The sequence below is a fragment of the Dipodomys merriami genome, unplaced genomic scaffold (assembly GCF_024711535.1).
Source record: "Dipodomys merriami isolate MVZ:Mamm:240054 unplaced genomic scaffold, mDipMer1.0.p SCAF_1870, whole genome shotgun sequence".
NCBI lineage: Eukaryota > Metazoa > Chordata > Mammalia > Rodentia > Heteromyidae > Dipodomys > Dipodomys merriami.
The window spans coordinates 78,140-93,789 of record NW_027203238.1 but is presented as its reverse complement, the minus strand read 5'-3'; the positions used below and the strand labels follow the sequence as shown (position 1 = coordinate 93,789).

Below are 15,650 nucleotides of genomic sequence, written 5' to 3'. Positions count from 1 at the left end.
TGTATTCTTGTTTGAGGAGAGTTTTTTTTTTTTCCTCCTTTTTTCCTTCTTGCGGATCCTAGGGCTTGAATGCAGGGCTAGGTCTTAAATGCAAGGCCAGGAGATTTTGTTTGTTTGTTTTTTGTTTGTTTTTCCTCAAGGCTGGTGTTCTACCACTTGAGTCCCAGCTCCACATCTGGCTTTTTGGTGGTTATTTGGAGCTATGTGTCTCAAAGACTTACCTTTCTTTCTGAGCTGGCTGAAAACCATGATCCTCAGATCTTAGCCTCCTGAGTAGCTAGGATTTCAGGTATTAGCCACTAGTATCTGGCTAGGAGGTTAGTTTTTACCTTCAGAAAAAAAATCTCCATAACATGACTACCATTTATGTCTCTCTTTGGAACAAGGGCTCCCCTGTCCTTGTATTTGATCAAGATGATAATTTTCCACCTTGTACAGATAAGGAAATTGAGGACCATGAGGAGCAATCTCAAGATTGGTAAAAGTCAGAGCTGATATACATCTCCAAAGCTCTCCCCTTCCTATATTTCTTTGGTTCACCATTCTGGGCCTTCCCAGTGTGGTGCTCATGTTCACCCACAGTGGGCTGTCTGTCTTCCTCTGCTGCTGGCCTCTGGTGGAGAAGCTTGCAGAGGATGTGATGGTCTCCTGATTATACTCTTGTCTTCATTTTGTCACCTGGTGATCTGTTTCAGGAGCTGCCTGTCTATGGGCCCCCCTGTCCTCTTCCTTCCTTCCTGTCCTGGCACAAAGGAGCCACTCTTGGTACTAAGATTGCTGTGACATCAGATATGTAGAGAATCAGCCTATTGTCCATGTGGGGTCATAGATCTGAGGATACTATCCCTGACCTCTGGGAGCTCTTAGTGTTATCAGAGAAGAGCTGCCTTGTCCTCCTGGAGTCCCCTTCATTAGCTCCTTTTCTTTCTGCCCTTACAGGTCATGCCTGTTTCAGTAAGTAGTTATTATATGACAGGTCTCATGCTCACAGACTGCTATCTGTGACAACCTACTCATTAGGAGGTGAAATCATTGTTCCTCTTACCAGATAGGGAATCAATTGTTTAAGGGCTGGGCGCCAGTGGCTCATACCTGTAATCCTAGCTACTCAGGAGGCTGAGATCTGAGGATCATGGTTCAAAGCCAGCCCAGGAAGGAAAGTCCATGATGCTCTCATCTCCAATAAACCACTAGAAACCCAGAAGTGGCACTGTGACTCAAGCAGTAGAGCACTTGCCTTGAGCTGAAGAGCTGCGGGATAGTGCCCAAGCTCAGAGTTCAGGACCCCTGACCAAAAAATAAATAAATAAAAATAAATAAATAAATAAAAAATAAAGAATCATTTAAGGAAGGGGCTAAGAAAAAGAAAATACAGCTAAGAAAAAAAGAGAGCAGCAGAGATTCCTAATCTCCATATCTAATAGATATAAAAAACATTCAAAAAAAACATTAAAAAAACAGATTGTACCCAGGTGCGGGTGGCTCACCACTGTAATCCTAGCAATTCAAGAGTCTGAGATCTGAGGGTCCTGGTTTGAAGCCAACCTGGAAAGAAAAGTCTGTGAGGCTCTTTATCTCCAATTAACCTGCAAAAAGCCAGAACTGGAGGTATGGCTCAAATGGTATAGCACTAGCCTCGAGCAGAAAAAGCTTAAGGAAGGGCTAGGAAGGTGGCTCAGTGGTAGAGCGCTTGTCTTGCATGCATGAGGCCCTAGTTCCATTCCTCAGCACCACATAAGTAATAAAAAAAAAAGCCAGAAGTGGTGCTGTGGCTCAAGTGGTAGAGTGCTAGCCTTGATCTGAAGAGCTAAGGGACAGTGCACAGGCCCAGAGTTCAGGCCCCATGACCAGACCCAAAACAAAAAACAAAAACAAAAAAGCTTAGGGATAGTTCAGTCCCCAGTTGAGTGGGGCTCAGTGTCCCAGCTCTGAGTTCACTCTCCAGTACTTGCACCAAAATAGGAATAATATTAATAATTACTTAAGAAGGAACAGGAAATACTTAGGATGTGGTAGATGTTTGAATCCTGAAGCTCCCTGTTGAGTTGCCTTGTTTCCCTTGTAGTACTGTTGCAGTGGTGTGTGTGTGTGTGTGTACACAAGTAACCCTATTAGTTATTCTATTGTGACCGTTAGGACCCATGAGCAAGAACTATTATAAGAAAACAGAAGTGTTGAACAATATGCTGTAAGCTACAACAGTAGATGGCCAAGCCAGATGGACCCCAGGTATCATTGATTCTGGACTGTGCACAGTTAACCAATCACAGACAGTATTGGCTCCTTGGTTAAACCCCAGAGAAAAAGCTGCTTTGCTAGGGATGCTGCAAGATAGACTGGCCAAGTGAATATCCTGTGTTAAAACAGGGAGAGGCAAGTCAGTAAGGTGAGGGCTATGCAATGCTCTGAAGGAAATGGGCATAAGTGAGAGCACCTGTCCTAAAGGGGCTTGTGGTATTAGTCTTTCCCCACACCACCATCCTAGAAGTTGTCCCTCAGCTTTTTGCTCAAGGTTAGCACTCTGCTACTTGAGTCATAGCTCCACTTCTGGCTTTTTTGTTGCTTTATTGGAGATAAGGAACCTCATTGACTTTTCTGCCTAGGATGGCTTCAAAGCATGGTCCTCAGATCTCAGCATCCTGATTAGGATTACAGGCATGCGCCATGGGCACCCATCTATAATGCTGTTCTTAATGGCAGTGGCAGTCAGACAGGGCCTTCATCCGTGTCTTATTATATGGTCTCATCCTAATAGGTCCTGTCCTCAGGCTAGAGTGTAGGGGACTGACTGGAAATCTCAGGCCTGGCCACAGTGACAATTGAGTGAGTTACATTTCTTGAATTTGGATGCAGGCCACCTGCTTTGCTTCTTGGGTTTCTGCTTTCAAGTGCTCTGCTGGACTATACCTGGGGTCTCTGGTGAGACGCCTGGGTGAATGTGGGCACTTTTCAGAATGGCTTAGAAGCAGCTCTTGGTGGCTTTGCAGCTTGGCTTTCATTTCTGGCATGACAGTGCATTGGGAAGGTTCTGGATCGAGTCAGGCTTAGCTTTGGGCTCAGTCTCTGCCACATGCTAGCTCTTTCTTCCATTCCAGATGAGTCACTGTCCATCTTAGGCTGCCCTGTCCTGTCTCCTCCTCATATACCTGTCTCTGACTTGGGGCCAGGGATCTGATGAAGAAATTCTCTTCAGACAAATAGAGATTCCCTGGAAGGAAATTGATCATGTAAAGCTGGTTTCTCCACTGGCAGTTGTTTAATTTTATTTCCCTTTCATTTTTCTTCCTCTTCTCAGGGATCACTGCCTATAAGAACTTGATAGCAACTAGACTTAGATGGTTAAATGTAAATTGGAGCTGGCTTCTGAAACTCCAGGTGAGTTTCTTCAGGCCTGGGAGATTTTTCAGAGCCCTATGCACCTAATGCATTTTAGCCTTTATTTTTATTTTTCACCTATATTTTTTTTCTTGTATTACTTCTAGATGCCTTTTATTTTCCCTTAGGACTCAAGCATAATTTTGGTTGCTTTTAGGTGTAATTATAGAAGGCCTAACTCATTTCAGTGAGAGGAAGATTTATTATTTCACATAATAATAACCACAGTGGGGCTGGGGGGTTATCCAGGGGAAGGGCGCACGCCTGGCACGTGTGCAAGGCCCTGGGTTCAGTCCTCAGCCCTGGAAAAAAAAAGAAAAAAATAATAACCATAGCACAAGGGAGACGGTAGAATTCATTAATTCAGTGGCTCAGTACTGTCTTCTTTTTTTGTCTTTTGTTTTGTGAGCCATGGGGCTTGAACTCTGGGCCTGGGCTTTGTCCCTGAGCAACTCAGCTCAAGGCTAGCACTCTACCACTTTAGCCACAGGGCCACTTCTGATTTTCTGGTGGTTTATTGGAGATAAGAGTTTCGCAGGTTTTCCTGCCTGGGCTGGCTTTGAACCATGATCCTCAGATCTCAGCTTCCTGAGTAGATAGGATTACAGGCCTGAGCCACTGGCACCTAGTCTGTCTTCTTATATTTATATTCCTACCATCTTTTGAATTGACCATACTGGGTATATTCTCCACAGGCTAAAGCTCATCATCCCAAGTTGGCTGTTGCAGCACCAGACATCCCATGTAAACACAGAAACCAACAGAATGGATGATGAGACAAAATTGGGATTTGTTTGCAAAGAGGACTGAGAAGTGACCACTGAGGTGGTATCTATCCTTGATGAGAAACATATACCTTTTCTCTTTTGCTTGACAGGTTAAGAACAAATATCTTGTCATGGCATAATGAGATTACATACTGTGCCCTCAACTATTATTTCCTCATTTTATTTCCTTCTGCTCTCTACACTAGAAGGCCAAACAAGACCACTAGCTATTGTCAGAACTATGTACACCTCATTTTTACCTCCTTGTTCTAGGCAGGCTGAGCCTGTGCCTGAACCACACCCTGCCCATGTGGCCTGCCCTGCAGCTGTAGCATAAGACAAAAACGGCTAGAGTCAACAGTACTAGCAGAGCCTCTCCCTTGTTCCCTCCCAAGTATGTATTTTGAAAACAATCTTTTTATTTTATTTTTTTTAATTTAATTTAATTTTATTTGTGAACATACTGTACAGAGGAGTTACAATTACGTGGGCAGGATAATGCATACATTTCTTACCAAGCATTGCAGCCTCCTCCTTTGTTTACCCTTCACATCCCTTCCCAGCCTCCCCCCTCCCCCCCAATCTTTTTATTTTTATTGCAAGATAAAACAGAAAATATAGCTGGCACTTGTAATCCTAACTCATCAGCAGGCTGAGATTTTAGGATTAAGTTTCAAAGCTAGCTTGGGCAGGAAAGTCTGTGAGACTCTTCTTTCCAACAAACCATCAAAAAGCCTGAAGTAAAGTGGTGGCTCAAGTGGTAGAGTGCCAGCCTTGAGCAAAACAGCTAAGAGACAGTGTCCAGGTCTTGAGTTCAAGCCTCAGAACTGGCACTCCCACTCAGGATCCATCCAGGATCCTGCTTTCCCTTGATCTGTCAGACCTCCTCTGCCTCCTCCAGTCTGTGACATTTCCACTGTCTTTTCTTTAGTATGAGCTTGACACTTTTGAAAAGGGCAGCTACTGATCCTGTGGGAAGCCTTCCAGTGTGACTTGGGTGGGTGTTTTTTTACTTTGGCTGGTCCTGGGGCTTGAACTCGGGGCCTGGGTGCTCTCTTTGAGCTAGTTATAGGCTATCACTCTACCACTTGGAGCTACAGCACCCACTTCCAGTTTTCTGGTGTTCACTGGAGATATGAATGTCACAGACTTTTCTCTCTGGGCTGGCTTTGGACCAACATCCTCAGATCTGAGCCTCCTTATTGGCTAGAATTCCATGGGTGAGCCACTGGAACCCAGCTAGGCATATATTGGTTTCCTTGTTTGTTTGTGCCCAATTTTATAACTGAATGAGAAAGCTCAGTTATGTCATATCAATTTCTGGTGTCTCATTGCCTGGATGTATCTTTGGTCATCTACTTAAGGTGATCCTTGCCAGTATTTTTCAGGATGAGGCCATTGTTTCTTACATGATAATTGGCAAATAACATGAGTCTATAGTTCAATTGTAAAGAGATTTTCTTCAAAGAGTATCTCTGTGCAGGTTTAGCTTAGGAAACAGATGGGAACCAGATGCTTTGCTTGAGATGGACATGGGCCAGGTTGGTATTCCAGCAAGATCTTCTGCCTCATCTCTAAATGGCCCAGCTTGTGAAGTGCCTCAAGTTCTGTTTGAGAACCTAGCCTGATGTTGGAGATTTGCCTATAAGCTTTTCTGCAAGATAGTTTCCTTCCAAACTGACATTCACAAAGTGAGTTAGGTTTAATATAAGCAACACAAAATGGAACTGGTATCAAGCAGCATTTATTTAGTGTCTCTGTGTATCTACTACTATGTTAAATCTAAGGACGGTGAAAGTCATAGTCTGTGTCCATGAATCCAGCACCTTTTCTTCAAAGTATGATCCTTTGAGCTCCTGTTCTGACACAATTGTTTAACTACATTGTTTTTACTGTTCTCTTTAAATAGATTTTCACCTGTGACACTCATCTTCAGTGAAACACCAAAAAAAATCTGGAAGTGGAGCTGTGGTTCAAGTGGCTAGGCCCTAGGTTAGAACAAAAAAGCTCAAGAGCAATGCCCAGGCCTTGGGTTCAAGCCCCAGAAATGAGGTAAGAGGAAATTAGCAGCTACTAGATAAAACAGAAGGTTAAGAGGCCAGAGCTAGAGTGGCTCAAGCCTACGATTATAACTACCTAAGGAAGTTGAGATCTGAGGATCCAGATTTGAAGCCAGCCCAGGCAGACAAATCGGAGACTTATCTGGGGAAGGTTTATTTAGAATGATGGCTCTACTGAAACCACTGAAGCAGTAGAAAACATAGATTCTCTTTTTTTCTCTCCTGTCTCCCTTATTCTTGTTCTTCTTTTCTTCTTTCTCTCTGCTTCCTTTCTCTCCTAGCACATGCTAGGCTAGACATCTAACCACTGTGTTTGATACCCAGCCACATGTTTGGATTTTTACATAATCCAATTCTCTCCAGGTGCCGGTGGCTCATGCCTGTAATCCTAGCTACTCAAGAAGCTGAGATCCAAGAATCAGGGTTCAAAGCCAGCCCTGGCAGGAAAACCTGTAAAACTCTTATCTCCAATAAACCACCAGAAAACCGCAAGTGGCGCTGTAGCTCAAATGGTAGAGTGCTAGCCTTGAGCTGAATTGCTCAGGGACAGTGCCCAGCCCCAGAGTTCAAGCCTCAAGACTGCCAAAAAAAAAAATCCAATCTCTTTACCTCTGAAAAGTTCCATTTTCCTTATATTTATAAACTTATACCTTTCTAGCTCCACAACTCCAGACTTCACACATTTACACTACTGAAGGATAAATAATGAGATGCATCTTTTTTAATGAGGGAAGGGGGACTCATCTTAAAAACCACAAATCAAAGCATCTTACTAGTCTGCTTAGAAACCTACTGTCTTTTCCCATTAAGTTCCATATTAAGAGTTAAAACTATCCTGAGCTGGGCATAGGTGGCTAATGCCTGTAATCCTAGCTACTCAGGAGTCTAATGTTTTGGGGGCCAGAAAATCTGAGATTCATCTCCAATTAACCACACACACACACACACACACACAGAGAGAGAGAGAGAGAGAGAGAGAGAGAGAGAGAGAGAGAGAGAGAGAGAGAGAGAGAGAGAGAGAGAACAACTTTATCCCATCTCATAAGCTCGACGAGCCAGGTGTTCAAGTCCCAGACCTCCTTTTTGCAAACCTCCTCCCCCTCATTTTTTTGTGCCAGTCCTAGGGCTTAAACTCAGCATCTGGGCACTGACGTTGTGCTTCTTTTGCTCAAGATTAGTGCTCTACAATTTGAGCCACAGCATCACTTCTGGCCTTTTCTGTGTATGTGGTACTGAGGGATTGAACCCAGGGCTTCATGCATGCCAGGCAAGCCTCTATCACTAAGCCACATTACAATCCCCTTGACCCGTTTTTTTGCAGCATTTTTTTGTTTTTCTTTTCTTGGATTATTAAAATTTGTTAAGGCCTTTGCATTTGCTAGTTAGTCCTCCCTCACCTTCTCCTGCCCAATTCATATAACTAAACGTCCTTGCAAACACTTTGCTACTGGCCTGGACAGCCCTGTTCTGCCCATTTGGGCCTTGCCAATCAGTGGCTTGGGTAATCCCTGACCTCGGGATAGTTGGGAGGCTACTTAGCGCTCAGTACCTGTTGGAGGGTCAGATCTTCAAAAACACAAATGCAGATGGACACCCCCAGTCTCCTTTTCCCAGCTGACATCACTCCAGTGACTATGGTCAGCCAAACTTTAAACCACCCAGTTGGTGCCCAAACTCAATGAACCAGAGCCCAGCCACTTCAGACCAAAGAAAAACCCGGACCCAGAAGTATACCTGGCCAGACCCACCCCACAGGGGGAAGTATTTCCCAGGCATTGGGAGCACACTTTGTAGGCATCAGGAGTGGCTATGTGCTGGCTGGGTGCATGGTACTCCCCAAGTTGAGGTTGGCAGGAGCAAGTTGCTGGTAAGCCTTGATTGCTGAGAAGGGTAAAGGAGGGAAAAGGCAGCCTGATGGTAGGAGTGAGAGACACAAAGCATATGCATTTTGGTTCCTTAAAAATATGAATCCTTTTGGCTTATTTTTTCTTAATTTACTGGCATATTTCTCTTTTCCAATTCATCATAAAATACCCAGAAAACTTAGGAAACCATTAAATAATGCAATTGCACTTTCACCTACCTGTTATTTATTTATGTTTGCTGAGAGATGATGAATTTATTGAGAGTAGAGTATCTACATTCCTTCTACTAATAATATTAACAGTATAAACAATATAAACTCTTTGTCTTCCATCCTAACACATTCTAGATGATCTTTTATTTTCTTTTTTGGTTGGTCCTGGGGCCTGAACTCTGGTCTTGGGTGCTGTCCCTCAAGTCTTCAGCTTAGGGCTAGCACTCTACCACTTGAACCACAGTGCCACTTCGGGCTTTTTCTGCTTACGTGGTACTGAGGAATTGAACCCAGGGCCTCATGCATGCAAGGCAAGTACTGTACCACTGAGCCACCTGGCCAGCCCCTCTAAATGATTTTTAATCATGTAGATTCAAATTTAGATGGTGATGACCAAAGTATAGAGATTTCCATTGTTTCCTATTTCAGAGTATGTCTTAATATCATATGAAGTTAAATGAATTACATTTCTACAATGATATATTTTGTATTACATATAGTGCATGCATTACACATAGTATACAACACACACACACACACACAACACACACACACACACACACACACACACACACACACACACACACACCTACAGCTTAGCTCCAAGGTATCTTAAAGTTGCCTTCTGATTTCATGCCTCGTGATTCTTTTTCTCTCTGGTATTTTAATGGCTCCAGGCAACTGGTATCATGTATACCTTTGAGCTTTCTCATGGATTGTTTTTATACCTTTGAACACTCTCTCTGGCATTTTCACCTGTCACAGTCTGATGTATGTCTCATGGCAGGTATTTGCAGATGACTATAGGGCTAATCAGTTAACATAAATGAGTGAATTGAATTCGAGTGCCAATTTTGAGGTGCAGGAGCATTGCCTAAAAGGACCAGTAGCTATTTGGCATGAAGTAGTTATTAACCAGTCACTATATAGCCTTTGTTGCTAGATCTTTCAGTTTTCAAGGGAAATTGGACACTTGCACTTTTGTATGAAGACTGGTTTTTAAACATGGAACTCATTTAAAAGTTTAGGCACTATATAGATAAATTAAAAACATCTCTAGGCTAGATTTGACACTCCAAGCTCTAGACTTGTGTTTGGTTCTTTGTGTATGAATCATGTCTCCTGATTCAAATGGGTGTTTTCCTTTCTGTTAGCATTTTTGGTATGTATCTTAATTATAGTAGTGTGCTGGTCTTTCTGCCTTAGTTGTTAATAAGTTTTTTAAATCTGTTTGAAACATTTGTTGTCATATATTGGCTCTTTCCTACATGTAATCCATCTCTCTATAAAATAGTTTATACATACCTGTGTGTATGGGTGAAGGAGGGTGAAAGAGAAAGAGAGAGAGCACAAGAGAAGAGTGAAGGAAAGAGGAGGAAATACATTTATTCTCTCATGGTATTTGATTCTCCTTCTCTTCTTCTGGAAGGAATTAGATTGGGTAATTGAATTGTTGCTTAAAAGTTGATCTGAGGTGCAGGGAATGTGGTTTAGTAATAGTGCTTGCCTACCATGCATGAAGCCCGTTGTTCAGTTCCTCAATACTACATACACAGAAAAATCCAGAAGTGAGGCTGTCTCTCAAGGGTTAGAGTGCTAGCCTTGAGCAAACAAAGCTCCAGGACAGTGCCTAGGCCTTGAGTTCCAGTTCCAGGACTGGCAAAAAAAATGTTAAAGTAGGAATTCAATGGATATAGCCAAATGGTGGAGCTCTTCCCTGGTATGTGTGGGGTCTTAAGTTCTATCACTAGCACTGTAAAAAAAAAAGTAAGTGTAAAATATAAGTCAATCGTCATCTCTTTTGTCACATCAAATGTTCCAATACTAACAGAATTTTGGTATATTTATGATGAATATTTTTAATAATAGCAAAAGGCCCAGAATAGTGTTTTATACTTATAATCCTAGACACTCCAGAGAAGGAGATAGGAGGATTAAGGTTTAAGAGCAGACCAAACAAAAAGTTAGTGTTTCAGAGATAGCAAGCATGGTAGTGTATGCCTGTAATCTCAGGTACTTGAGAGGCAGAGGTAAGAAATTCATGGTCTGAGGCTTGCCTAGACAAATTTGGGAAACCCTATCTAAAAAACAAAAGCAAAAGGATTAGGGACATCTTTTGTTCCCTAGGGCCACCACATAAATAGGAAACAAAACCCTAAAAAACTGTTCTGACAGAAATATTTTTGGATAGATTAAATCTCTGGAAGAGTTTTAGTAGGAAGTGATTACTAAAGATTTTAAAGGATAGTCAGTAAAAGGGAAAATAGATAATGAACCTCCTCACAATGAAAAACTTGCTCAGGGAAAGACTCTAGGAAGAAAGGAAAAAGATAAACTATAAACTAGCGTGAAATATTTGCAAGCCATATAGTAGAGGAATTAAATCTCTAATAAACAGTGTTCTCAAGTCTCTGTAGTACATAATGATAAAAACCAAAACACAATGATTGGATAATGACCAAAAGATACAAATAAATGTTTCACTGAAGAATATATATTCAGCAAATAAGCACATAAAAGGATGCCTTTGTCCCAGCCATTAGAGGAATGCAATTTAAAAGGCTCAGTGAGGTACCACTACATACCTATTTGAATGGTTCAATCAAAATAGTGACAACACAAGGTTGATCAGAATTCAGGGGAACTTGATTATTCATACATTGCCACTAGGAAAATGAAGTGATAGTTTACTTGGGAAAAGAATAGAAAAATACCTTGTTTTGAGACAGTACTGTGGATTGAGCTCAGTGCCATGGCACTATCCCTGAGCATTTTGCTCAAGTCTAGTGCTCTACCACTTGACCCACAGTGCCAGTTTCTGTTCATATGTTACTGAGGAATCAAACCCAGGGCTTCATGCATGCTAGGCAAGCTTTCTACTGCTAAGGCACATGCCCAGCCTAACAGTAACATTTAAAACTAAACTGAGTAGCCCAAGAGAAAGCTTTGGTTCCCATAAACACCTATACATAAGGTTTCTGAATCATCTTATTTCTGTGATAGTCCCAAAGTACATTTATAGCATGGACTATTCAGAAACAATAAAAAAAGTCTTAATACAATAGAAGTTGGTCTGGAGGGACTTAAATGCTGTGTAAAAAATTCTTAACAAGTGGCATGCTATGTAATTTCATCTATACTTCTTGAAGTGAAAGAGTTTCAGTTGAAATCTGTTGAAATCTGAAGATTGGTGGATTCTGCCACAATGAATTATGCTTCAGTTATGGAAGCTGTTATTAGGAGAACGTGGGGGAAGATCTGTGGGATCTTGTCTGTATTAATTTACTAATGTTCCTGCCTGTGACTCTGTGAAAGTGTCAAAAGATTTAGACAAATAATGTATACTAAAAAAGCTGACCTCAATCACTTTTTTCCCTTGGGCTTTCTGATAAAGATGATCCTTGAGACTCCAGTGATAACTGAAGATGGAAACTGGGAGTCAGTGGAGAATTCTGAGTCTGTGAAGACTAATGAATCTGTTGACCAACATGCCAATCAAGAAAGTTAATGGAAGCTGTAGTGCCCAGTTGAAAAGACCAGATGTTGGGTCTTCCAGGGACCCTGAGACTTCAGAAGTTCTCCCTTTTCAGGTATTACAGACAGCCACTGACTAGAATCTCTATTTTTTTGTGGGTCATGGGGCTTTGAGCTCTGCGCTTGGGCGCTGTCCCTGTGCTTTTCAACTTAAGGTGAGCACTCTACCACTTAAACCACAGCACCACTTCTGGTTTTCTAATGGTTTATTGGAGATAAGAGTCTCATGAACTTTCCTGCCTGGGCTGGCTTTGAACTGTGATCTTCAGATCTCAGATACTCAGCCTCCTGAGTAGCTAGGAAAACAGGTGTGAGCCTCTGGTGCCCAGCTAGAATCTCTATAAAATATTGGGATTTAAAAATATTGGGGTTAACCTGGTACCCCTGGCTCACACCAGTAATCCTAGCTCCTGAGGATGCTTAGGTCCAGATGAAATGCAGATTCAATTTCCAACTAAATTTCAGCAAAATGCTACACTAGAGGTATGGCTCAAGTGGTAGAGTGCCAGTCACGAGCAAGCAAACCAAACGTGTGAGGCCCTGGTACAAGGAAAAAGAAGTTGGGGTTAAGAGACTCGAGCTCAATGCTAATTTAGGATTGAACTTCTTTACTTGTTTTTACAACCATAAATAATAGTTTTTCAGTTCTATAAATGCCATCAGCAGTAATTACCTTTGCTGCATGGTGCCTACATGATGAAAACATGCAAGTGTCTGTCAGTCAAGCAGTGCATTAAGCAAATATTATTTGGTTCCCCATACTTTGGCTAATAATTAGATAACTTACGTATATTATACTATTTCTCTCTAATTTTTCATACTTTCTTTTTTTTTTTTTTTTTTGGGTCCGGTCGTGGGGCCTGAACTCTTGGGCCTGGGCGCTGTCCCTCAGCTCTTCAGCTCAAGGCTAGCGGTCTACCACTTGAGCCACAGAGCCACTTCCAGTTTTTTCCTTTTTGCTTATGTGGTGCTGAGGAATCGAACCCAGGGCCTCAGGCATGCAAGGCAAGCGCTCTACCACTGAGCCACCTTCCCAGCCCTTTCATACTTTCTAGTGTCTTCCCTCCCCCGATCATTTACTGGGACAGTAGGAAACTTTCCAAAGATATATCCCAGGCCAGATGGGGATATTGGGGCACCTGGAACAAGTCCTTGCTCTCCTCAGGCTCAGCTACATTAGCCACTGTGTGTAAGATCATCAGTCACTTCATGACTGTCTGTGTTCGTTTACATTGTTACAAGGGACTTTGTTAATAAATCTCCTTCTACATTTGTTCAAGGGATTTATTGTTTGAAGACAAGTGATCATGAGATAGATGATAGACATCGCATGTAGAATTGTTAGCATTTTCTTATTAGAATGAAGTCTAGGAATTGCTATAAATGTCTGTTCTTTAGTGATGTTGTATCAGAGTTTTTGTATAAAAAATGTTATACTAAGGAGATATTTCCAAGGATTAATAACCCTAATTGTTAAAAATAAACTGTCTTATAGCTATCATGATTTTAGACACATGGACTTTGATATTACATTTTTGAAATTTAGTTTGTTTAGTTTGGGTAATAAAGAGCAACACATTTTGATTTTTCTTTAGGACAAGATACTTCAAATATCATTGAAAAGGCAGAGACTTCCCTTGGGATCCCTAGTTCCAGTGAGATTTCAGCTGAAGTCAAACATGCTGGAGGTCTATATATGGAAACATTAAGTCCTAGGATACTTTGGATTCAGTAGCTAGCTTGTGCAATTTTGATACTAAGGACATGGGGACATTCTACTGGTGTGGTGTGTTGTCTTGTGAATCCAGCTGCCAGTTAGAGATCTGTGTCTTGGAACTGCTCATATCCCTCTACTCTGCCTCTGAAGTAATTTCAAGGACTTCTATGTATTAAAATTATATCGTCATATATGTTGAATATAAGAATTGCTTAGCACTTTGTTTGGCAACCAGGGCTAGGTGAATTTAAATCTGTCAGGACCAAAAAGTATTTTTGTTCATTTAGGGCTATTTTTTTGCCTTTTGTTCTTTGTTTGTTTGATTGTTTTTCTGCCTTTTGTTTTTTGATAACTGGGCATTGAACCCACGTTGTTGCACTAGCTAGACAAGGTTTTGCCATTGAGCTGAGGTACATTCTAGCCTTTTTTCTATTTTCTTTTTTGCATTTTCTTGATCTACTGAGGGGCATCTGAGTTGGTTCCATATCTTAGCTATGGTAAATAATGCTGCAGTAAACATAGTTGTGCTGATAGCTTTAGGATGGTCTTGTTTGTGATCATTTGGGTATATGTCCAAAAATAGGATTGCTGGGTAATAGGGGAGCTCTATGTAGTCTTTTGAGGAACCTCTATACTACTTTCCAAAGTGGTTGAACAAGTTTACACTCCCACTAAAATGCAGTAGGGTTCTGTACATATCCCCTCCAGCATCTGTTGTTATTAGAGTTCTTGATTCTAGCCATTCTAACTGGGGTGAGGTGGTATCTCAATGTTGTTTTGATTTGCCATTTTTTTATGGCTAGGGTGGTTGAGCATTTCTTGATGTGTCTATTGGCCATTCTTATTTCCTCTTCAGAGAAGTTTCTCTTTAAGTCTTTAACCCACTTATTTATTGGGTAGTTGTTTCTTTGAGGATTTATTTTTGGAGGATTTGATTTTTTGAGTTCCAGGTATATTTTAGATATGAGACCCTTGTCTGTTGTATGGCTAGTGAAGTACTTCTCCCCATCCATGGGCTTTCTATTGATCTTGCTAACTATGTCCTTTGCCATGCAAGAAGCTCTACAATTTCATGCAATCCCATTTGTCCAATCTTTCTTTGATTTGTTGTGTTTCTGGGTCTCTTTTAAGAAAAATTTGGCCTGTGCCAAGGTTTAGTCTTGAAAGTTTGTATTGATCAAAAGGAAACCTGCACTTCTAATCCATATGGAAAAGTTTTGAAAAACCAGTTTGTTTTCTTCATCTCTCATAGCCCTTATTGTTTCTCATTTAATACTCTGTGCTCATCTCTATCATTTTTCTCTGGAAGGAGATTTATTCTACCTGTCTTTCTCCATCTTCAGAGTTATATTGTGTCTTGGCATACATACCTATCAGATACTAATAGGTTCCACTATCACTACTTGTGAATACCTAAGAGAGAACTGGATTGACCTACTTTCGGGTCCATAGTGCATGGGTCAGTAGAATGGAGAGATAACTTCATGGGACATGGCAAATTACTCCATATATGAGGCACTGTTCTTAATGATGCTTGCATAAGTGAGGCTACTTTGTCTGTGACTAACACACTATGTGTTTAAAAATGAATTTATTTTTCTCCCTGAAGAACTCTACAAATAGAGTATTGCATGTTATTTTGGCGAATGTAGGGGCCTGGTATCTTCACTTTTATTTGTTGGGTTCTTTATGATTTTGTAATTGTTGTCAGATCATGCTGTGAGTGCAGGTATGGTATTCTCAAACAGATAAGCTCAAATTCAGGAGTTACAGAGACAGGAAGTTTCATTTCTCCTCATGCTCCCAGCAGCTAGAATGGTTTAATGTCTAACTCTGATGCTTTGAGATGTTGGAAGATTAAAGTGTTGGCATTTTCAGAAATTTTTATCAGGAATTGCTTTTAGTGGACAAGGAAAACAGGAGTTAGAAGTATGTTTGGATAGTAAACAGCAGTGATTTCATAAGACTTGAAGGATATTTGTCATTCAGAGCCATGTTTTAGAAGGGGAATAAAAATCATGGAGAACCCTGGGAAGAGTGGCTAGTATTAATGTCTTAAAAAGTTAGAGAGTTAATGGATCATGAATATGAAAATCTAAGGAAAGGAGATAGGGAGAATA

The 15,650-nt window shown here is 41.2% G+C and overlaps 1 protein-coding gene across 11 annotated transcripts in view; it reads left to right on the top strand.

Moving 5' to 3' along the window:
- The first annotated feature begins 31 nt into the window (after nt 1-31).
- Nucleotides 32-15,650, top strand: part of LOC138830277 (protein FAM114A2-like) — a 61,896-nt gene continuing 46,277 nt past the window's right edge. For 8 of the 11 annotated variants that reach the window (XR_011372960.1, XR_011372962.1, XR_011372959.1 and 5 more), the window contains exons 1-4: nt 32-3,375; nt 4,071-4,536; nt 6,052-6,194; nt 11,674-11,869. Coding sequence is in view for 1 of the 11 variants with exons in the window: in XM_070026664.1 (XP_069882765.1) it covers nt 11,750-11,869 (120 nt within the window). In the remaining 10 variants the exon portion in view is untranslated. The remainder of the gene's footprint in view (nt 3,376-4,070; nt 4,537-6,051; nt 6,195-11,673; nt 11,870-15,650) is intronic. The other 3 variants (XR_011372954.1, XR_011372955.1, XR_011372956.1) reach the window with 3 other exon arrangements.